Source organism: Triturus cristatus, chromosome 8 (assembly GCF_964204655.1).
Source record: "Triturus cristatus chromosome 8, aTriCri1.1, whole genome shotgun sequence".
Classification (NCBI taxonomy): Eukaryota; Metazoa; Chordata; class Amphibia; order Caudata; family Salamandridae; genus Triturus; species Triturus cristatus.
In genome coordinates, this window is record NC_140591.1 from 1,092,022,480 (window position 1) to 1,092,047,332 (window position 24,853).

General features: G+C 41.5%; 1 protein-coding gene across 3 annotated transcripts in view; it reads left to right on the top strand.

The window, feature by feature from the left end:
• Positions 1-24,853, top strand: part of SLC5A7 (solute carrier family 5 member 7) — a 356,953-nt gene that overhangs the window by 297,991 nt on the left and 34,109 nt on the right. For all 3 annotated transcript variants that reach the window (XM_085622621.1, XM_085622622.1, XM_085622623.1), the window contains one exon: positions 9,662-9,815. In XM_085622621.1, coding sequence (XP_085478747.1) covers positions 9,662-9,815 — 154 coding nt within the window. The remainder of the gene's footprint in view (positions 1-9,661; positions 9,816-24,853) is intronic.

Below are 24,853 nucleotides of genomic sequence, written 5' to 3' on the forward strand. Positions count from 1 at the left end.
TGTGCCCACTGAACAGAGAGCCTTATATCCTGGATGCTGACCGATGCTGAGCATTGAGTGGATCCGCATTGATGGTGCGTAATGTAGCTGAGGTGATGCGTCAGTTCCAAGATGCATCGAGGCTGCGGTGCGAGGTCCTGTTACGTCGACGTTGAGGATCCCATTGGGGTGCACTTCACAGCTGAGGCGATGTGTCAAATCTGATTTGTTTTGTCGAGGCTGCCATTGACGACAGATGCGAGGGCCTGTACCAGGGAAGGCATCAAGCAGTGACAGTTCCCAAGGTGATGCATTGGTCCCAAGATGCAGTTTGCAGTTGCAATGCGAGTTTTTTGCGATGGGTCCAATCAATGCAGCAGCAGCGATGCATTGAGTCTGCTCGGGGATGGGCTGCTCAGCCAAGGAGATGTGTTGGTTCTGCTCAAGGATGTGTCGCTCAGCAGAGAAGATGTGTCGGTTCCACTGGGAAGCTCCATAGGCCCATTTCCAAGGGTTCAGGACTATGTTGGGTCCACTTTGCTCAGTAGACTGACAGATAGCACAGTCCAGGTGCAGAGGGTGGATGCGGGATGCTGAACATCCTTGCCTGTCCTAAATACTTAGAGTGCCTACATGATGACTGAGTGTGGCTGAAATGTATTTGAAAGTATGTAAATGCACTAGACAAATGTGACCGCCTGTAGGAACAGTTGAAAAATGTATGCAAAATCATCATTCTATAAAGCAATCGGATGAATAACATGACATTCCACTCTTATCCCTAGCGACCTCATACCAAGAGTGTGTCTGTGGGACTGGCATCACCTGATCAGGTAGGGCAATGTGCGCTGTGGCCTATGTCCTTGCCATAAGGAGCTACACTTACAGACACCAGATGGGGGCTAGGACTGCTTGTGCCCTCCAAAAGTGGGGTGTGGCGGTTTCACCAAAACTGATCTGTAGACATCGCCTACGCCCCTTAGGATTGGTGTGTGGCCTTCTCTTGTTTTGGGCTTTAATTATAGACTGTCTCCCAGTCTGTCTGGTGGCGGCCAGGAGGCAGAAATCAAGCAGTGGGTGGCTCTTGCTGGCAAAGGGAAAGGGGAAGACCATGGATGCAAAACAACCAAAGATCCCATTTAAGACCAGGCAAATGGGCAAAAAAGCTGATCTCAAGGCTGCAGAAAATGCACAAACTGTCAGTGTAATGCTGAGGGCAAACTTGACATGAAGCCTCATGCCCAGAGATCAAAACATGTATACACTGAACTTACGTATGGACACCATGGCTCAACAACTAAACAAGCACAGAGGTCACATCACAGAAGCGGGAGAGAGAATCTTCACCATGGAAGTCAACCAGCACACAGACAATGAAAAACACCTCTATATGGACAAAGTACAGTCCATAATCAAGCCCAAAAATTATGATTTGGAAGCAAAATAACACAGAAATAACCTATGAATAATAGCTGTCACAGAGTTTACAGCAGTTAGGAACATGGAAACCCTTCTCGAGAAAATGCCAGTGACACCCAATGTCCCACTAATCAATTGCGCTGCACAAATGATCCGTGCAAAGAGCAGTGTGGTAGGAAATTGTGATGACCCCAAGAGAAGGAAGGCCCATGGCTGGTGCTTACCTTTACAGCCATGTTCCCAGGGCTCTATATGGCTCCAGTGCTGTTTCTAGTGCTGCTCAGCTGCCTCTGTTCAGACACTGCTACTCTGTCTCCTGACGAGAGAGGAGCTGCTGCCCAGGCTTATTGTGCAATTGCCATTAGTGGTGCAAGTCCTGGCCAATCCAGATACTGCTCCTTTGCTGAAAGCAGTGCCAGGATTAGATTGGGCAGGTACACCCACCACTCATTCTGAGTGCAGTCTGTCTGCAGCTCCCCATCCCCCTCACTATGCACTATGGTGATAGTGCTCTAGTGTGCATGTCGGGCTGGTCGCAGAAAGGCATTTGGACAACCAGACATGTGCACTTTGAAGTGCAAGTGTTTGTTGGTGGCCTGATCAGGTCTGTATCATATTTTTGAGCCCCGCCCACTAATCACTAAGCAACACGGCTCGTGGCCAATAAAAAAAACTGCATTGCGCCCCTGGCCGGAAGAAAATGTTTTAACTGTAGATTTATTGACATTATATTCAGGGACTGTGAGGGCCGAATAAGTGGGCAATCCCCTGATGATCTAATAAAGGAGCCACCGCTGGAAAGGAGCAGTGTACAAGGAGGCTGTTTTGAAACACATTGAATCCAGTTGTAGTCTCCAGTAGTGCAAAGGCACCTCCATCTGCTCAACCTGAAAATGTATTTCTCAGACAATGGGGTGTTAACTTTTAGATCTTTGAAAATTACGTAAGCAGTTCAAAAGATGATGCTGGCTTGGGTATGCAGACATTTGAGTTCAATGGTTACTGACAATATATGATCAAATGTCCTAGGAATTATAACCACTGTTGCAGCTGTATGAAAGTAGTTTAACACACAGACCTATTGGAAGACGAGGCTGGTGTTGATTTAGAAGCAGCTGTAGAGCTTCTTGTTGGCTATCTGTGTGCATTTGGTAGTCCATGTAGAGAAGGGAAAGTCACTGATGTCAAAGAAGTCCCTCTGTGCAGTCGTATCAGCTGTAATGGTCTTGGAACAGGTTGCACCACATGTGAGACTTGACATCCGCCCTTTTAGATAGGTAGGTGTAACATGCCTATTCTGCCTTGCTGGACTGTCATGCCCAGGCACAAAATGTCATAATACACTAAGGAGAATAACCTGATAGCATATTGTTCTTGAGTGTGATGTTGCGCATGAGGAGGCTTAGGGGGGGCATTAATGGAGCTCTTAATGAGTCCACATGTTTGTTTGGTTGTCTTTGCATCGCAATGGACCTTGGCAAGCAGATTTGTCTCAGTTGGGTTAGGAGCTGTCCGACGTGGGCTTTCATAGTGTGTGTGTGTACACACGTGCACTTTGATGCATGAAGTCCATTTACTTATAGTGCTTGCCACACATGCTCCATTATGCAGTTATATTGCTTGCAGTGTGTGCTTCATTTTTGCATTTGGTTTGTATGTATACTAAAATCAACATTTTGACAGGTGTCTTTTGGTGCCCTGTTTTTCACTGTGATTTGTATTACTGTGTTTATTTTGGAACACAATGTTTAAAATATGCTTTTGGCATGACTTACATTTCACAGTAAATCTTGCAAACACAAACAGCTTTTATTGACAACAATCATCAGAATCAAAAATAAGAAAGGTTCAGCCGCAACACAAATATGAATCGGGAACAAAACAGAAAGCTCTACACACAAGTCAAGGAGAACCCAATGGCAGAATAACAGTAAATCAAGTAATGCAGGAAGTTATCAGCACAACCATAGATGACATCCACGCCAAAAACAAAGGAAGACAGAAGCAAATAAAATGCATACCAGGTTTGATACTTGCGAAACGACTAATTGATGTTAGGAATCATACAGTGCAGACCAAGGGCAGCCCTGAGATGGAGCAGAGAAGTCCATCAAAAGAAGAGGCACAGAAGGAAAAGATTACAATAAAAATAAATATGCAAAAAGATGGTAGAGTTGGGACCAACCACAGAGAGGTATTACAACACTCACCCCCTACAGCATCTGCACAGGATATAAATCAAGAAATCAGTTGGAATAGGCAGATTATACGAACACCTCATTACACCTCCTCAATAGAGGAAATATACTGAGACTAATTGCTGAAATTCCAACTCTAAAGCATCTTACCACCACAGATTTGTTGTCAATTAAATTAATTCCTCAAGAAGAAAATAGGCATACGGAAAAAAACCCTCTTGACTTGGAAAAACGATGAAATAGTGTCTTCAAGAATGAATGCCAGACAACAGTTCTAAGGTTGGGGTATTACAATGGCAAGACCATCGAAACCACGCTATCCCTCACCTCTGCTAAAGGCACCTAGGAGACATAGTATAGACAAACACAACATCCCAGTGTACTCAGTATTATGAAATGCCAGGGGGAAAATCAAGCAATTCAGAAAAAATCAGAAACAGACAAACATCACAGCAAGATACCAATAATTGGAACTAAATGGCCTCAGCCTAAATGATCAGAAAAAAGAATGACTTGCTACACAGAGAAAAAGCACCAACTATAATAGCTTAAAGCTCGTATCCTGGAATATTGCTGGTGCAAAAAAGAGAACTACAGGACAACACTTCTCTGACACACTGGGAGAACTATGAGATTATCGCACTCTAAGAGACTTGGCTGATGGAGCGCAAGGAAGTGGCCAACTACACACACCATCATGTAACGGCAACAAGAACACACAAATATGGAAGACCAAAGGGTGGCCTCGCAGTATATATATCAACGGCACTAAACATTAAAACTAAACAGCTACCTAGTACGACATCAGACCTACAAGTAATTAAAATGGACCAATGGTTCAAGTACCCAACAACAACAGTCGTACTAATTAATGTCTACTTGCACCCACGTGCGAGAAAAAAGGAGTTTACAGTGTGAAAAACTACTGTCGATAATCACTTCAGTCAGATTTGGAAACCCAGCTTGGGCGATGATAATAACTGGCAACTTTAATTCATACTTAATTTATACACCGGATGAACATGAGCAATTAACAGCGGCTACTGACCTCTGGTCAGTTCCTCCACAATCATCCTCAACAACAAAACAACATGATTTGAATGGGCAAGAGCTGGTTTTAGCCTTGGAACACCTTGGCTTGTGAGTATTAAATGGTAGAACAAAAAATGATATGCCTCCGTGATGGACTTACCAGGGTGCACATACCCAGTCAATATTAGACTATACAATCCTGACGTTTCCATTGCTGGCCCTTGTGGGGAAATACATTATCAAGTACTCAACCCAAAGTGACCATTCATATCAGGTACTTGAATTATAAACAAACTATCCAAAAAATCGGCAAGCCCCCATTGAGACAGGCCATCTGATCACAACTAATTTGAAGCATATTCGAAGGTCAGCAGAAACACTTCCAGAACTAACATTGCTAGCAAACAAAATATTTGAAACAAAGATCCCTCCAGGCAACATTTTAGCAGTGAACTGGTCCATCTTCACCAACAAACTGTTAAATCAAGCTCCCAAAATCAATAATGAGTGTAAAATAAGGAAGAAGCATACTGTAAACATCTAAAGTAAAGCCTATTTGCTTGGAAAAGAACTGTGAAAGGCGATTAGGAAAAACAAGATGCCCAAAGTCCCACATCACGCCTGGGAGAATATAAAGAATATCAGGAAGCTGTATAAAAAGGAAATCTGAAAGGACCAGAAAGCAAAACAGGAGATATTCTGGACAAACTTTCTTTCCTGTGCCAAACAAACTAACAACAGGCTCTTCTGGGAACTAGTAAATGGTACAACAAGATCAAAACAAGTAATAAATAATGCCTCCATAACGGAGACAGGATGGGTAGCACATTTAAGTAAAACATTTGAAGACCTCACACCATTCCTTAAAAGAGAAACGGACAACAATTACAAATCTCTGGAGCAAAAACACTCAGGAAAGAACTCAACTGGACCACAAGACCTTAGTACCATTTCAGCGCTACCATTAGCCCCGGTCAGTCAACACCACTCAGTAGAAAACATATCCAGAATGATAAAATTGGGATGCAACAACGGGGCTCCTGACCCAAATGGCATCCCGCAGGCCATCTTCAGGAGTGATCCTGATTATTGGGCAATTCCGTTGGCAGGCCTCTATAATGAGATCAGTACAACAAATACCCTTCCCCCAAGCTGGAAAGGGTAAATCATCTATCCGATCTTTAAGGGTAGCGACAGGTCGGACCCGGCAAATTACAGGCTAATTGCACTAATTGATGTTGAAGCTAAATATTATGCATCACTAATCCTGGAGGACCTGGTAGAATGGTCCAACACAAACAGGCTGATTCCATTCAACCAAACAGGATTTCGTAAAGGGTGTGGCACAATAACAAATATTTTAGCCGTGGCCACAATAGCGGATAAGTGCAAACGCCTGCAAAGAAAACTACAACTATGTTTTATAGATTTTAAAGCTGCGTTTGACCGTGTGAATCGTGGTCTGTTATGGAGTAAATTACAGAAATTGGGTTTCCCGGAAACAATACTACGACCCATAATACAATTGTACACATGCACGTGGGTCCGTGTGAAAATAGCAAACAGTACAAAATTGCCCAGGAAAATACAAACAGAGATCGGATTTAAACAAGGCTGCGTATTAGCCCCCCATTTATTTAATCTATTTATGGCAGATCTCTCACCACTTTTGGACCAGGTAATTCACATCCTCCGCGCCTGGCTACACTGCCCATAACACATCTCTGGTATGCAGATGACAAAGTTCTGCTTAGCTTAACCAGAGTTGGCCTACAAAGAGCACTTAATGAACTATTAATGTTCACCAAGGCTAACGATCTGGAAATCAACATCACAAAAACAAAAACTATGTCAATTAGGAATCGCCCGCGACATCAATATCCGCTCAAGCTGGGAGAAACAAGCCTTGGAATAGTTAGTACATATAAATACCTGGGGTATATATAGACAATCAAGTGAATTTCCAATATCAGTAACAATACCTGGAAAAAAGGAAATGGCCTTATTTATGCCTTCTGTGCTTTACAAAAAAATTACAGGGTCCATCCTTTAGGCCACTAATAGCAGTGATGGCCACAAAACTATTACCAACAGTAACTTGTGTGAGCATAGTGTTAAATGGCAAGGATGCAAAACTCCTAGTCTCACTGCAAACGAAGAAGTATAAAAAAGTCTTTAGTGTACCTCAGAATGCATCCCCGGCTCAGGTCTGATTGGAATTCGGACTTATCCATCAGGAGATAGGGAGAAAATATGCCGTAATTAACACCTGGTACAAACTTTGGCAGAACCGATCCAACATTTTACATGATGCCCTGTGGCGAGCCCAGGAAGACGATCCAAGTTCAAGTTACGGCAAATTCCTAAAAACTGCACTGAAGGAAACCAACACAACAGAACTTTGGGCCCAGAACCCCTCCTTCGATGTTTTCCGCAGAATGAAAAACAAAGCAGCCAAGCTTCAATCATTAATAGAAGATAAACGCACTTTAGCCAAAAGGTCCCATGCTTGGATGGTTCTTCAATCCTATACATCATCACAACTGGCAGAATACCTAAGTACAACGTATTCACCTCATTTGAGACGATAGCTAATGGCGATTAGATTTGGGGTATTACCGAGTTTGGCCGATCAACCTGCATGGAAGTATAAAGGCTCCAAAATATGTAGCTTATGTGGCACAGCATAGCAAGATTTCAGTCACCTCATTTGTGTCTGCCCCTTCTTAAAATCTATTTGAGTGTTGCTACTAAAAAAAGATTTTAAGGATAGGAGCATTCGAACTTGCAGATCGGCCATCATCAAAGGGCTTGGTACAACAGACCCTCAATTGACTTGACATTTTTATTACTTTATGAAAAGATCAAATGGTCGAAGGAATTAAATGCTGCTCGTCCAGTAATGTCCAGCAATCCGCCAACCCTATTGAAATTCTAAATGCTAAATGCTTTTAATGCTAACATTGGATGAAATACCAACTCCGTCGACAATTTTATGATACAGAATCATGCTTCGTTTTTAATTGTTTACATGATAAGGCTTCTGCTTTTTGCTTTTAGGATAAAATAGTTACATGTCTTTTAAACAATTTTAATGTTTGTAAATTGTCTAACCTCTTTTTCTATCATGATATTGTTATGGTTTTTATTAACTTAAACAATAAAGCTTTGCATTGAATTGAATACATCAGTGTGTTTAGTGTGATGACATTGTTAGTTCATTTTGTGGTATTTTTTTCTCAGTTGTAATAATTGCTTTCTTGGGTAGGTTGTCCGTTTAATGTGTTAGTGATCATAGCATTTGGCTTCTGGATAGTTTGGCAGAGAAGATTCAATTGCCTCCTCCTGGCCTCAATTTGTTCATCCCTTTCTGTAGCTGAGCTTGACGATTTCTAACACTGTTCCAACATGGCACCCATTTCCCCTTTTGTTTATTGGACAAATTAATTCAGCTGTAGTGTACAGGTAAACTTAAAGTATCCTGGGACCAATGAGTGTTTCAAGTAGGGGTGGGCGATGAATTCCACTCCACTGGCAGAGTTCGAGGGGTTTTGAGCACTCTATGTTACGCTTGTAATGCAGAGTTCTGGCCAAACTCTGCCAACTATCGCGTACCGGTATTTTTTCTTGCACGTGGCTTGCCAAAGCTAAGTTGGTGAGCACAAGTGAGAATTGGCATCCCCTAGCGTGATTTTCGAGTACTAGGAGGGCACCTGGCAAGATTTTCTCAACGTGGGTGGTCGTGACTGTTCGCAGTATGAAAGCTGCCGCTCGAGTGGAAAATCTACTCGAGTGGCAGCAAAGAAGCAGCACCCTCTGCATGGTGTCATTCGCGGTGATTTTGCAGCTTAGGACAAGCTCCCGGTGCAAAAAATCAGTGCGACGTGCCGATTTATGCCCATTTGAGGAACTCTGCGGAATCTCACAAAGTTTCCATGTAACTCCACAGAATTCCTCAGAGAGAAATGCCGCAAGTTCTGCCCAACCCTAGTTTCAAGGCTTTCACCGGAAGCAATATGGAAGCGCATGAACATGGGAGCAGGTACCTAACCCAGGAACAAATTTTAAAACAGGGGATGATGGCATGCCAGCCTTCTATTGACCCCACTTGATTTATTTCTAAATCCTCTATCTCATTCAGGGTTGACATCTTTCCCATATGTTCACGTTTTAAGATTCTGCAAAGACCTTGACATGATACTCAATTAGAGCCTTATATAAAATGGTCTGGATTAATTCCTTATGTGGCTTTTCTGTCTTTGGTTACGTTAATTGTCAGTGAAGGATCGTTAAGGTAGCTCTAGAACCAGGGGCGTAGCTTGATCAGTAAGACTTGGGGGGGGAGCTTCAGATTTTCCAACAATGTCGCTGGCATAAAATGTTAAAATACATTATATGACAAGTAGGGCACATGAGAGGGGCTAAAGGGGCAATGAAAAGGGAGACGAATGCGGATTGGTAGGGGTACTAAATGAGAGAAAACACATTCTTTTGTAAAATAACCAACATTGTTGAAGAGAGGGAAAAGTGTGTGTGTGTTTTTGATGTGAGTATGTAACAATTCCTGTTGAAATTCGACAGACACCTCACCATACCCGATTGTAAGCACCTGTACCCAAATATTTAGCAGAAAATACATTTATTAGGGGGGTGTAAAAGTGATAATCCTAATTTTTGTGCTGGCTGGAACATACAAATATTGGTCATGCCAGAAAAAAAAACCGGACAGATTGAAACCCTAATATGAGCTCATCGCTACAGTCATGTCAAGCTCTGTTTTCCTGAGTGAACTATCATTCCTTTCTAATTTCAAAAGCAGCAAATTTCACAATACATCTCTTCTTTTGGCATCTGGGATTGTGAAGGGTAAAGACAGCAGCAACAAGTCTTATTTACCATGGCATTGTTTGCATTTCATCTCCCATTGTATACAAATCAGACCCTAAAACGTACTGTAAACTGGTGGTCTTATGTTAGAGATGTGCAGCCTTGAATATTCAAAGATGTCAGGGCTCTATGCGTTGTATTTACAGGTGTTCGGAGGAATCCCTTGGCAGGCCTACTTTCAGCGGGTCCTTTCTGCTTCTTCGGCGACTTACGCTCAAGTGCTTTCCTTCTTGGCGGCATTCGGCTGTCTAGTGATTGCTATTCCATCAGTGCTGATTGGTGCAGTGGGAGCATCAACAGGTAAGCAGAGGTTGCTTTAGAATTAGTGTTGCCAAGGGAAAAACAAATTTCTGACTGCCTTGTATTGATTTAACAGGAAAGGCGCTATTACCACACCTTTCTATTGTTGTTTCTGCCTTATCTATCCAAAAAAACCTTTTCATGATACAGTTTATGATTGAAATACTCGATTTTTGTCTCTCTACATAACTGTCAGGAGGATAAACCTAGCCTCTAGCTCTGCCTCCCTCTCTACTTTTGTAACAGTTTATGATTGTGCCTGCTAATCTCCTGTTAAAATGTGAGGAGGGCAACAGAGGGTTGGGGGTTATAACAGGTTGAGGGGTGCAAACCCATAACACATGACAGCAACAAATAAATGAGACCTAGGTGCCAGACTGGACCTTGTACGCATGTCTGTTTGTGTGCATGTTCCATGTGGACTCTACTGAATCTGAGATTTAGGGTCAAAGGTAGTTTGGGGTTTTCCCAAAAAGTTGAAACACGAAGTTGCTTGTTCTTTCAGGTACAAAGCTGTAGTGACATTTAATATAGAGCTGTGAAAAGTGGAAAAACGATTTCTGATTTACTAAAACCTTTCTCAGTTCATTGCACATCATTAGCCAATGACAGCCTGCGCCACATATAAATTATATAAATGGGTCAGAGCAGTGATGAACAAGTTTGCAACTGCTAATGTACCAACAGACATGTAAAGAGATATCAAATGATTTGCAAAGTTAAGTAAACCCATGAGGGACCACTCCAGGTTGTCAGCTGATGCTGCCTGCACTGTCTGCATCCTTTGTTTGTGGTGTTGTGACTGGGTTCATTCTGAGTATGAAAGCAATGATAGTATTCGGATGCGCAATGCAGCCCTCCAAGCATCGCTTAGTTTGGAAAACAATGCTTTTCAGTGGTTTGTTTGTAAAATATAAGTACCAGGGCCTACTGCAGCTTGCACCACCCATTGCCCCTGCCAGCATTGATAATGACGGTATCAACACAATTACTAACCATCACACTCCTACAAGTGTGAAAATTCAGACTATTCCAGACCCCAAAAAGCTATGAGAATTGCTTGAGTGGCAGGTATTAGTAATTTATAATGTATATTGGATTAATAAACAACTGTTGTTGTTGCTTATTTCTGAATTAATCAAACAGCGCCACCATGTGGCAGACTGTCATAAGTGTCGGTGTTGACAATTAAGTGCTGGTGCTGATCACCGGAAACCTCTGGCTCAAATTAAGCACTGGCACTAGGGCCCAAGGATTTTGCTCAGAAGCCCATGGCAGGTGCTATTGAAGGTCAGGGTGCCGAATTCCTAGGCAGCATAGTCTTGAGTCCGCCTTATGCCTCTTTAATCCACCACCAGACATGTCTTGCCTTTTTATTTCACTCTTGCAGGTTTTTTAATCCCTTTTTTCTCTCTTTGTCACTATTTTTCCATATTTCTCTTCCACATTCTTTCCCCCGTTTGTGTTTTTTCACTCTATTGCTCTGGATCAAAGTCTGTTGAGGAAAATCACGTGCCTGTCGCCAAAAATGAGTGTTTGTGGTCCCCACCTGAAACCATCAGCTCAAATTAAGCACTGCATCCAAGCCTTTGCAACGGTGCGGGATAGGGCACGCAGGGTAGACTTGGTCGTAGAACCCCTTCATTAGGCCACCCACACATCACTCACTGTATAGAGCTTGTTTGTTCAGTGCTCTATTATTGCATGTGATAGTGGGAAAAATAAAGGGTCACATTGTACAGAACTGGGGCACTCTAACAGCCTTTTTGCACACCCTAACTTATTTAGTAATCTGACTCTCACTGTACTTATGTTATCTGTATGGTTGTTAAAACAGCAAGGTTTTTAGGATAGACAATGACTATAAAACCAGCCTATGGGTATACAGTAGAAATTATAATGACTAATTAACAGTCCTCTGGAAAATAGATTTATATGTCGAGAGAGAACTGTGAAGATTATCTTTTCATTAAATGATCTAATTAGTCAAAAATATCACAGAGTTTCTAATTTAGTGGGTAAGAAATGCTCATGATACGTATTAATGATAACTTCTGAGGAATCATTAATGTCCCCAGCATTTTAAGACTAGCTCCTAAATGCATGTCAATCACAAAATAATGTAATCAAACCTTTCTCTGGTGGAACACTTATGTCAGTTGTATAAAATGGTCAGTCATAGGGGAGACAGAGTGAAGTTTTCAGCCCTGCAGGGATCAATAGTTAAGGGAATTATTCCACTGAATAAAACAAGCATTGGCAAAGTCAATAGATTTCGCCTATGCAAGAGCTAGTGGCTTTGCAATGTCTTCTAGCCATGCTACACAGCAGTGTGGAGTTGAGTAGAGTATAGTAGAGCGGAGTGGAGTTGAGTGGTGTAGAGTGAAGTGGCATAGAGTGAAGTGGTGCAGTAGAACGGTGTAGAGTAGCATGGTGTAGAGTGAAGTGGCATAGATTGGAGTGACATAGAGTAGAGTGGAATGACGTAGAGTGGAGTGGACTGGTGTAGAGTTAAGTGTCGAAGAGTAGAGGGGTATAGAGTGCACTGGTGTAGAGTGGAGTGGCGCAGAGTAGAGTAGAGTGGCATAGATTGGAGTGGAGTGGCATGAAGTGGAGTGGCATAGAGTGGAGTGGAGCAGAGTGAAGTAGAACAGTGGAGTGGCATGGTGTAGTGGTGTGGAGTGGCATAGAGTGGAATGGAGTGGAGTAGAGTGGCTTAGAGTGGTGTAGAGAGGGGTAGAGTGAAGTGGCATAGACTGAAGTGCTGTAGAGTAGAGTGGCATTGTATGGAGTGTAGTGGGATTGAGTGATGTAGAATGTCACTGTGTGAAGTGGTGTGGCATAAAGTAGAGTGGCAAACAGTGGGGTGATGTGGAGTGGCATAGAGTAGAGTGGTGTGGTTTAGAGTCACAGTGGACTGGTGTAGAGTAAAGTGGCATACAGTAGAGTGGTGCAGAGTTGAGTGCAGTGGTGTAGAGTGCAGTGGTATAAAGTAGAGTTGTGCAGAGTAGAGTATAGTGGTGCAGTGGTGTGTAGTGCTGTGGCATAGAGTGGTGCAGAGTAGAGTAGAGTACAGTGGTGTATGGTGCCCTGGCATAGAGTGAAGTGGGATGAAGTTGAGTGGAGCAGAGTAGAGTAGAGTGGTGTAGAGTGCAATGGCGCAGAGTGCAGTGGCATAGAGAAGAGTGTTATGGAGTGCAGGAGCATAGAATAAAGTGGTGTAAAGTCGAGCAGAGTGGCTTAGAGTGCAGTGGTGTATAGTGCAATAGCATAGAGTAGAGTGGTGCAGAGTAGAGTGCAGTGGCATAGAGTGCAGTGGCTCAGAGTGGAGTGGTGCAGAATAGAGTGGCATAGAGTGCAATGGCATAGAGTAGAGTAGTGCAGAGTAGAATTGTGTAGAGTGGAGTGGTGCAGAGTAGAGTGCAGTGTCGTAGAGTGCAGTGGCATAGGATAGAGTGGTGCAGAGTTATAGAGTGCAGTGAGTCAGAGCCTCCAGCATTTTGCGATTTTATGATTCTATATAAAATCGGAAAATCAGGTAAGGAGCGCAATGTGCGTGATATGTACCATTTATGCCGCAAAAAAGAAAAAGGTTCACAGGCTTACAATTTATTTACGGCACTTGCTTCCTTGTTTGAAAAATTGTGACTGATTATGGCTGATTATTGTCATTACGTGCCGCCATAACAGCTGTGATAGGTGCTTCATGCTGCAGTATTTACAGATTTACACTACAGTTCGCTCAGAGTCAGGAGCAGGTCAGAGAGGCCTGAGACTCAGGCTCCAAAATCCGTTTTTGCAACCTCTGAAAATTAAGGTCTTAAAACTGAGAGTTAAGAAAGTGTTGAGGAGAAAACTGCTGGAAGGTAGCAGTTTGCTGCTGGTAGAGAGGTGTGTTGGCTGAGGCACGCAGTACTGGTCCAATTATTTCAGTAGACCCGTCGCACTTGTTGATATTTTTTGTTGCATTTTGTTTTTTGAAACACGCCAGTGCCATCTACTGTTTCCACATTCGTCTCAGAGTTAAAGTAAAATGGGGATCGCTACTGTGAAGTACTGATCTCTTATAAGAGTGCTGTGCTTTTTTAAGTCTACAGGGTGCGAGCATAATGCTCAAAGGTGGCAATAAGAAGATGAGGGCAGAGATGTCATCAGGTGCTTTAGGGCCAAACGACTCAAGGAGCCAAGCACTCACTGCTTTCATTTTAGTGTCACCAACAGGTTATGTATTTGGGTCCCACTAAATCAATTCAGGCTTTCAGCCTTAAAAGTCGATGAACTAAATTGTAAGAAACTCAGTAATGTGAGTACCTATTTTTTACAGTTCATTGTAATACCAAAGACTGCAGCATTTAGATAGAACCTTTTAAAAAATACATTCATATTCAGTTGTCAGATAAAAGTTTTTTGATGCAATGCGACAAAAAAAACGACCATTATCGAGGTGTGAGCGAGAGGGCTCTGTGTCCATTCAAGGCCATCCAAAGTGTAATGCCATCTTACTTTCTGTCCTTTAGTCTCTGAAAATTACATCATTTCGATATTGAAACGCTTCACCTCAGATCATAAACTCCCTCGAGTTCATCTTTCTTTTTTTTACTTCTATAGTAAAAATAGCAATGAAGGATGTATGACGTAACAACGCGAGTCATTACAACGCGTGCAGTTACATCGCATGCGTTACAACGCATGCGATGTTACAACGCTATGCCATTACAACGCAAGTCTTTACATCGACTTGCGCTAGATGGCGTGCTAACATTAGAAAAGTGTAATTTACTATTCCAACTCCAGTCCACTTAACAGTAGGGAAGGTGTTGGGATAGTAAACTACATTATTTGTAATGTTAGCACGCCATCTAGCGCAAGTCGATGTAAAGACTTGCGTTGTAATGGCATAGCGTTGTAACATCGCATGCGTTGTAACGCATGCGATGTAATGGCCACGCGTGGTAAAAACCGCGTTGTAATGGCTGTTCCCCAGCAATGAAGCATGTGAATTCTTCCACCACTCACCACTGTTAAAAATGAATTTACACAACACGCAATCAATAACAATGAGCAAAAAAACAGAAATGCTGTCAGCTGTGTAACCAATAGGTTTAAAAGTTAATCCGGGCAAGATTGTCACACTGATGTTGAGATTGTGGTCCTCCAGCACAATATGCATAGGGTGATCATCGAGATCATTGAATTAGCTTCATCCATGACACCTGCATTTCTTAAATTCCTCCCGCCAGCCATTGTGTAAACAAACATTGGCTGCTGAAATGCACCTCTTCACAAATCATCTTATAGGGATGAAAGATGAAAGAAGGAAACCCTGCATCGATGTTCCAGGCATCATGTCCATCCACACCATACATCGTATCTTCCTGCTCCTATGCCCTTCTGTTCTGTATCATCTCTAATTGGCTAATTTTGTGACATTTGGTGCCTTACATCAGATGGATCTGGGACATGGGATAAACATCCCCAAGTCCGCACAATCTCACAGAAAACAGGATGGCTAGCCACCCTGTACTATTGTGCTTGGTTTACCCTCTACTCGAGGCCACTGAAATTATGCAGTATAGGATGAGAAAATTATGCAGCAGAAAAGGTAAAATTATGTGGCGCAATGTGACAAATGTTGTGATAGTACTACTTAAATATTTTGTCATTTCTACACATGGTAACACTGTCTGTGAAAGATTTCACTTTATTAGTACCAATTCGACACCCAAGCAAAGTAGTAAGCAACTGAAAGATGGCCAGTCAATCTTTTGTGATGTGCCTTCCACTGCACAGGAACATGTGTCACTAAAGTTTTTGTAACTTTAGATCCGTCTGAGCTAGAAACATTTATTTTTTTTAATTTGCAGATTTTGCCACAGATGGTGGATTATGTGACAAATGTGGCAGATCCATAATTATGCCAAAAACGCCACTTTGAGCATTATGCTAGCACCCGACAGAATTGCATAATTCCAGTGTCACTGTCTGTGCTCCAAAATGTTATTACAATGGAATGTATTACAAATAAACTCTCCCAGATACTTTAAACATGCCTATTTCAAATCTGAATATTCTGATCAAAGAGGTTCAATTGATTTAAAGCTGAAAAGGAATCATACAAGTAAGATAAAGTCTCGCAATATTGCCACAACATTTCCATTTTTGTACCGCAACATTTCAATTTTTGTGTCGCAAGATTTTGTAATCTATGCCGCAATATTCTGGAAGATCTGTAGAGTACAGTGGTGTAGAGTACAGTCGTGTAGAGTGTTGCGGAGTAGAGTGCAGTTTCATTGGGGGCAGTGATGTAGTGTGCAGTTGCATAGAGAAGAGTGGTGCAGAAAAGAGTACAGTGGCGTGGAGTGCAGAGGCGTAGAGTGCAGTGGTGTAGATTACGGTGGTGCAGAGTACTGTGGCATAGAGTGCATCAGTGTAGAGTGGAGTGTTGCAGTGGCATAGAGTAGAGTGGTGCAGAGTAGACTCCACTGGAGCAGAGTGAAGTGTCGAAGAGTGGAGTGGCGTATAGTAGAGTGGCATAGAGTGCAGTGGCGTAGAGTAGAGGGCAGTGGCATAGAGCACAGTAGTGGAGAGTAGAGTGCAGTGGCCTAGAGGGCAGTGGTGTAGAGTAGAGAAGAGTAGCACAGAGTGCAGAGGCATAGAGTGCATTGGTGTAGAGTTGGGTGCCATGACTTAGAGTAGAGTGCAGTGGCATAGAGTAGAGTGCAGTGCATAAAGTACAGTGGCACAGAGTGCATTGGCATGGAGTACAGGATAGAGGGGGGAAGGATGAGAAGCAACATGGATGGGGAGTGGGTGGGATGAATAGAAACTACACGGACAGGGGTATGGGAGATGAACTGAATAAATGAGCACATATGGATTGGTTGAACAGCCAAAAGAAAGTAGCTCCAAAAACAGGAGCAGTGAATGGGCACAAGCACTTGGTCCATGCTCCAGGGGATGGCCTAACACAAGAAGAGGACATGACCCATGCATGCCATGGCAATTGGGGATGAATAAAACGAAAGCAACACTGAAACTAGCAGATGGTAAGCTGTGGGCAGAATGTAAGTCCGCTGTATGTAAACAACATGCTTTGCAGAGACGGTAAATGCACTGACTAGGTGAAACCCCAAAAAAGGTGGATATGAGACTGGTATGGAAGGATGCAGATTGGAGAGTGCAGAATAGAACTTGAACATGGAATGCAAGATGTAGGTTCAGAGTATGAACATTTAGTGCACAAAAATATGCATTTTAAGAGAGTTTTCAAAAGGGTGTGCATGATAATATTGGTTTCACCTGCTATTTGTTTTTTGCTAATTGAAAAAACACAAACTTCATAAAGTTTATCAGCACTGCAAAACTTCATAAAGTTCATTGAAATGTTCCTAAACATTGCAATGTTATAGAAAAACAACATGTTGATGTGGAATTCCTTTAAGATTTTGCACAACTCTTTTGCACAGTACTTGCTTTCTAATGGATTTTAGGGCAATGACACCGCTAAAAAAACACACAAGACAATGTTTTTTTAAGATCCAAGAATGATGATGTCGAAAATTGATAATTACGATAAAGTTTCACTGCAACAAGCTTAGTCTCAGAATACATCATGAGCTAATATATTTCACCAGCTAACAAGAAAATTGGGAAGGGGAATTGACATGAAACGTGATCAGAAGGTAATAAAGAGTAGCACAATTCCTAGAAGGGCTGCAGAGCAAGGCTGCTGTTGCATGCCAGAATATCAAGGATAACAACATTGACCTTTTAAAATATCATGTTTCAAATGTAAACTACAGGAATAGGTTTAAGGTTAGTGTACATATATGTAAGGATTGATTAAGTACTTGGATCTCCACATCTATTTACCTTGAAGATATATATCATCAAGGTACATATATGTGGATTTTAGCATAGTAAACCTAAACTTACCTATGGATACCTACCATCATAATATTCTTCTGGTTGACATTGTCTATTTTGGCAGGTCGATATTTAAATGTTCATATCATGGTAGTAAAACCATAGCTGCTTTATTATAGTTTGCGGTTGGATGATGATAATACGTTGTCCCTTAATCAGGCCACTTCTGGAGGAGTATCCAAACTGTGCCTGATCTACATCACCAAAGACAGGAATCCAAATTCAGATTAAGGGGTCTAATAAAATAAAATGACTGCTTCAATTACAGATAAACAAGCATCAACATGGTAAAGTGGGATAAACAATGACTGTTACGATGAAGAAATAAATAGGATAATGTCTAAGGATCTCGAAAGCTAAATAGGCAAACAAATTCTTGGAGGAGAGATCGGTACTGAAGACGTTTCTGCTATAAATATTTTTCTGGGGGATTGAGGTTAGAAGAACGTGACCCATTTTTTTTTTAACTTTGCCCTTATTTTTTAGGGAGGAGACACAGAATCAGTCAATGTATAAATCCAGCAGGGGAAGTCAAGCCAATACCATTTTTAAAGTAAAGGGTTGCTTACTCTATGATGCAGCATAGAAGGCATATCCAATCGTTCTGAAAAATGTCTTACTGTAGTGAATAACTCTGTCTTCCCTTACAGTAGTAATTGGAAGAATAAGGCACACTGCCCTGCAGCAGTCAATCCTTTCCTACAGGGCTTTCAATGGAAGGAAGCATTTGCACAGTCCTGTGTGACCTGTTCTCCCTTACACTGTTAAAACAAAGAATGATTCCTCATGTCCCTGTATGGGCATCCATACCACAAAGGGTTTAGAAAAGAGGCATATTTGGCTATGAATCCCATATCCTCCTACAGCAACATTCTAGAGTCAGACATGACCCACAAATATTTGCATTTTACCCACATTTTCACATGCAAACCTGGAAATAGTTATAGAGACATTCTTGGTTAATTAGCAGCAAGTCTTCCACATGAGAACATGTATTTCAAATTGATCAAGAGGTGGAAAGAAATAATCTTTGCATACCTTTGGCAAGACAAACTAAGTGAAGATGGGGAAAATTAGTAATCAGTGGATCGGCACTCAAAATTAGTGATTGTATCGAATAAGATGCATTTAAGGTTCAGCATAAGAATTCATTCTGTTCACAATAACAACACTCATGGTACACTAGCACCCAGCATGTAATTAATGCATATGAAGAAAATGTCTTTGTTCATTCGTTCTTTATTTATTTTGTTCTTATAAAAAGTGTGCCAAAGAATAATAGCCACAGTAGCCAATGTGTTTCATCCAACAAGGGTTCTGACTTATAAACGTACATCGGCAGTTCCTTAGTATATGCTGGCATTAGAGCGGTCCAAACTTTGTCATTTTATTCAGTGCAAGAATTGGGATACCTTTGTCCCCCTGGGAAAGTGCACTTGTGGCGTCTGCTTCAGGGTGGCAGATCATTTGGGTTTTTTGCTTCTGAAAGATCTAGTACATACATCTTGACTGATCGGTGGACAGTTCAACAAAATGTATAGCATATTATTTAAAACTCTGTGCACTATTTAAGTTCTTTAGCAAGAGCGCGTCATTACTTAAGACCCTCTTTGTCAATGCTTGCCTAAGCAAATGTTTGACTCTCTTAATGACCCCGTTTGAACTAGGCCTAAGGGGTGTGAGAATTGCAAGCTTATTGGAACTTCAGCAAGTGCTTTCACTGATGCCTTATACATAAAAGCCAGCACTTGATCTAAGTGAAAGATACAAACTCCACCAATTGATACTGAGTACTGCAAGTCTTTTGTAACTGTATGAACATGGTCTTACACTGTTGCCACACCCACATAATTTGTGTGCAAGAAACTAGCCCCATCAGTATAAATTTGTATTTTTTTATTGGCTTTAATGGACTGAAATGATCCAGGTAAACAAAATGCAAGTGTTGCTCTGCTTTCACCAAGGAAGTTTGTGGTGGCCTCAGAATGGAGGAATGTTTTCTTTGCTGGCAAATTTTACACTCTACGACATATTTGTTAGTGTGTTTAGGTATTAAGAGACACCAGGAATGCTCCTGCAAAATTCACAGTGGTGTATCCAAAACTCCTACATGCACTGAGCCTATTCTTTCATGAGTTGATTTAATCATGCTATGTCGACATGATTGGTTGGATAGTTCTCCATCACCAGTTTGCAGAATAGTGACTTTATGGAGCCTATCTTTTCCTAGGAAGTGGTTTTACTTCTCTGGGAAGCCAGAAGACAGACTTTTATTTCTATGTGATGACTGCTGAGGATATTTCTGAGGAACCTAGTTTGCAAACAGTAGCTTCTTTGCATTTCTGTACCTGTGCAACAGATTTCATCAACCAATGTAAGCTGTCTTTTGAAGCCAGCTATCCATGATTAGAACAGTTTATCTCCTATCTCTGTCTTCCAAGAAGCTTTGTAACCATTGGATTACCATTGTTTTAAATCTACATTGCATCTGTGAACACACAATTAAATATCTAATGCTATTAATGTGGGAAATGAAGCATTAGCTTTCTTTAAGGATAGGAGGAGACAATTTAATGCTATTGTTTATACAATTGAGTCACCTAAGGGCTTCACATGTATATGTTTATTTTAAATTCTGAATCATCAAAAACTGCTTACTCAACTGCACAAGCCGCGGAGTACCACTGTTTGGGGCCCGCTACAGGCTGCGCTGTCCAACTTAAGCAAAAACCATGGCAATATTCATGTAATGGCTCTACTGACAACGTCTTGGAAATTGTTTGTTGATCCTGGAGGCATTCCTTTGGTTTAAATGTTAGATCATCCACAAATGGTTTTACCCAACTGGCTTGTGTTTGTACCATACCACCCAGGACTCATCTAAATCACTGGCATTTGGTATAATCATTTTATTGGCAGAGATGGTATTGGCATCATAAGGATTATTTTCTTACTTTGGGTGGTGGGCCTTTCTTTAATGAGTTATGTCTGTATTACTGTGAAAACATTAGCCAATAGAGCAAAATACTCTTCTGATGTAAAATACAATCGAGATTTGAGGGTAATTGGTGTTTCATTGTACTTCATATATGCATATCCTGACTGGTATGGAATTATTTGTATCACATTTGTGCTTCTTGTCTCATGCTTGTAAATGTGCCATTGCAATCATGTCCTTTAACAAGTCCTTAGGGATTAGAGTGTGTTCTTTTCAGTCTTCCCGTGTAAATGTAGCAATTGTCAACTGGCACCAATGTTTTACATAGTCTGCATTACGGCGAAGATATGTTCACCTAAGATTAAGAAATCAATTTAATGTTTGTAATTTCCTAAGATTATTTGACGGTTCTAATATCTCGTACTTCATTAGAAACTCTGATGCAAGTCCCTTTCCTTCACTGGATTACTAATACCCCAGGAATATTACATTCTAAAAGCATATTTTGGATTTTCTGACATTCAGTTTGTACCCTTTCTCTGCTAGTGTTGTAACTATCCTCTCTACATGCTCTACACGTTGAAGGTATTCATCGAACTTATTGTTTGTGATGTAGATGTCATCAGCATTAGAGACCACACCCAATCTGTCTACCGTAGGTATTGCGAGAACAGCTTGGAGGCAGCATCTCCTAGATCATATATGAGTTCAAAAAGGAAGATTAAAATCAGGGTACCATGGTAAGTCTCTAAACAAGTATCAAATTCAGAATATTATCCCCAATCAAAAATATCCACAAACTTACTCATACAATGCCTTTTCTTATTGGTAATAATAGTGGGCCTAGTTGAGTAAAAATTTCCATTAGATGCTGTGAATCCAAACCTGAGCATCATGTCATGTAGTGGTAATGAAATTCTAGATTTTCTGGCTTTATGTTTGATGCCAAATGCCATGCTAACTCTAAGCATCTCCAAAAAGCTGCGACATATTGATGTCATCTTCTGTAAACTAGATTGGGCCTGTCTTTGAAGCCCTTGTGTCACTTTAATTAGAGTTTGAGCCAGCTAAATCTTTATGGGTAGAGAAGTTTATCTTTTAGGGGACAGGTTCTATTGTATAGACAAAAAATTCTAAAATGATGGCCTGCCACATAAAAGGGATTTACGATCAACATTTCTGTAGTATCATAAGCCTGCTAATATTTCGTGAAACGTTTGTCCTTTATCCAAGTTAGCAAACCTCCACAAGACTCCCTCAATTAGTCAATAATTTTCTCTATTCCCCAAAGTTTGTTTGAGACCAATGTAATTACCCATTCACCAGGAAAAGAGAAACAAAGTTGACCAAAGATGATCATGGTACAGTGAACATGCTGAACAAAGATGATCCCAACATTTTGCAGCGGCAGGAATGTGCCATGTTCAATAAGTTAAGCCTGAGTTGTAAGGCATACTTTTCAATTTTTTTGAGCGTTTTCTATAGAACATTGCATAAAAGAGGGTTTGCGGCTTCAATAGCAAATGTAAGAACCAACCCTTTACATTGGTACCTTAAGAAACAATTAGTTCAATAAGAAAGTCATAACATGGTAGGAATATAACTGGTTTTAATAAACATTTCTGCAAAAACAAAGAATGGAAAAGTTTCCCTTTCATTTTCCACACATATACATGTAAACATCAAATCACAATCCTTCACACATAAACTCAAAAGCAAACACACATTTCTATTGGTTAAACATTTCAACCCTTTCCAACTGAAATACATTTCAACCCTTCCCCCAATCTGCCTTCTACCTGTTACCATAGAAACAGCTCATGGAACACTGCACTGAGCACACAGGTCACAAGTTCAGCACACAATGTTGCTAAACAAGACAGGAAGTGTGCTTGACTTTTCAAAATATCAGCTTATCATATATGATATTCCTTACAATCTGTTTTTGTCAACCATTAAGAATCATACCTTTAAAAAACAGAAATATACACCCTACCTTTCTGTGTAGAAAGTAGTCATACAACCAATGATTTCTTGTCTTTTTTAAAAAAAGAATTCCGTGGATCCGCGCACCCAACGCGAGAGAATTCGGGCACCCAACGCGATAGGATGCGCGCACCGTGCGCGCATTCCGCCGTTTAAAAGAAGAAAAAAATGGGGGACCCCAGGCGGTCCTTCTAGGACCCCCTAAGCAACTCTAGAGGGTCAGAGTATTTCCACTCTGCCCCCTTTATATGTTTTACACACTTATTCCCCTTGCTTCTTCAGCCTCGCTTCTACCGAGGCAGAAAATGGCTGCCAACAGTTCCTGGTTTCGAATGTAGACAGACACTCGACAGCCAATTAGCATTCAGCGCGCGATCAGGAGGGTGCGCGCTTGGTTCGGGGAGGGTGCGCTTACGGTGCGGGTAGGGTCCGCGGATCCTCCCCGGCATAGATATTTATGTACTTTTAACTCTAATTTTCTCAGGAACTACTAAACGGATTCACACCATTAATGCAAAAGGCACGAGTCTGAACTGAGGACTACCTCTTTGCCAAATTTGGTGTCATTCCGTTCAGCGGTTCGGGCTGTAGCTGCGACAACAGATCCTATGGGAAATTGCATGGGGTAACGCGTTTTGGGACCCCCCTTTTTTCTCGGCCACAGCTTGACGAATCACCCCGAAACGTTCAGGGTAGGAGCGGAGTGGAGCTGGCCAAAAGTTTGGAAAATTTTGCAAGGATTCGTCAACCGGCGCCAGACTTATTGAGAATAGAATGTTGCGGATTTCCTATGGAAAATAGGTCCTAACTATAACTACCTACTGGCGACCGCCAGTAGGTAATAAATGCATATATATGCATATATATATGTGCATATGTGTGCATGTAGAGAGAGGGAGAGAGAGGTAGAGAGGTAAAGGTAAAGAGGTAGAGTTGTAGAGGTAGAGAGGTAGAGAGGTGGAGGTAGAGAGGTAGAGATAGGTAGAGAGAGGTAGAGAGAGGTAGAGAGGTAGAGAGTAGAGAATGAGTAATAGAGAGTAGAGAGTGAGTAGTAGAGAGTAATAGAGAGAGTAGCAGAGAGTGAGTAGTAGAGAGTAGTAGAGTGAGTAGTAGAGAGTGAGTAGTAGAGAGTAGTAGAGAGTGAGTAGTAGAAAGTAGTAGACAGTGGGTAATAGAGAGTGCGTAGTAGAGAGTAGTAGAGAGTAGTAGAGAGTGAGTAGTAGAGTAAGTAGTAGAGAGTAGTAGAGAGTGAGTATTAGAGAGTAGTAGAGAGTGAGTAGTAGAGAGTGAGTAGTAGAGAGTAGTAGAGAGTGAGTAGTAGAGAGTGAGTCCAGAGAGAGATTAGTAGAGAGTAGTAGAGAGTGAGTAGTAGAGTGACTAGTAGAGAGTAGTAGAGAGAGAGTAGTAGAGAGTGAGTACTAGAGAGTAGTAGAGAGTGAGTTGTAGAGAGTGAGTAGTAGAGTGAGTAGTAGAGTGAGTAGTAGAGAGTAGTAGAGAGTAGTTGAGAGAGAGTAGTAGAGAGTGAGTAGTAGAGAGTAGTAGAGAGTGAGTAGTAGAGAGTAGTAGAGAGTGAGTAGTAGAGAGTGAGTAGTAGAGAGAGAGTAGTAGAGAGTGAGTAGTAGAGAGTAGTAGAGAGTGAGTAGTAGAGAATGAGAAGTGGAGAGAGAGTAGTAGGGAGTAGTAGAGGAGTAGAGAGTGAGTAGTAGAGAGTGAGTAGTAGAGAGTAGTGGAGTAGTAGAGAGTGAGCAGTAGAGAGCAGTAAAGAGTGAGTAGTAGAGTGAGTAGTGGGGAGTAGTAGAGAGTTAGTAGTAGAGTGAGTAGTAGAGAGTAGTAGAGAGCGAGTAGCAGAGAGCATGTAGTAGAGAGTGTGTAGTAGAGAGTGAGTAGTAGAGAGTGAGTAGTAGAGAGATTAGTAGAGAGAGACTAGTAGAGTGACTAGTAGAGAGTAGTAGAGAGAGAGTAGTAAGAGTGAGTACTAGAGAGTAGTAGAGAGTGAGTTGTAGAGAGTGAGTAGTAGAGTGAGTAGTAGAGTGAGTAGTAGAGAGTAGTAGAGAGTAGTTGAGAGAGAGTAGTAGAGAGTGAGTAGTAGAGAGTAGTAGAGAGTGAGTAGTAGAGAGTAGTAGAGAGTGAGTAGTAGAGAGTGAGTAGTAGAGAGAGAGTAGTAGAGAGTGAGTAGTAGAGAGTAGTA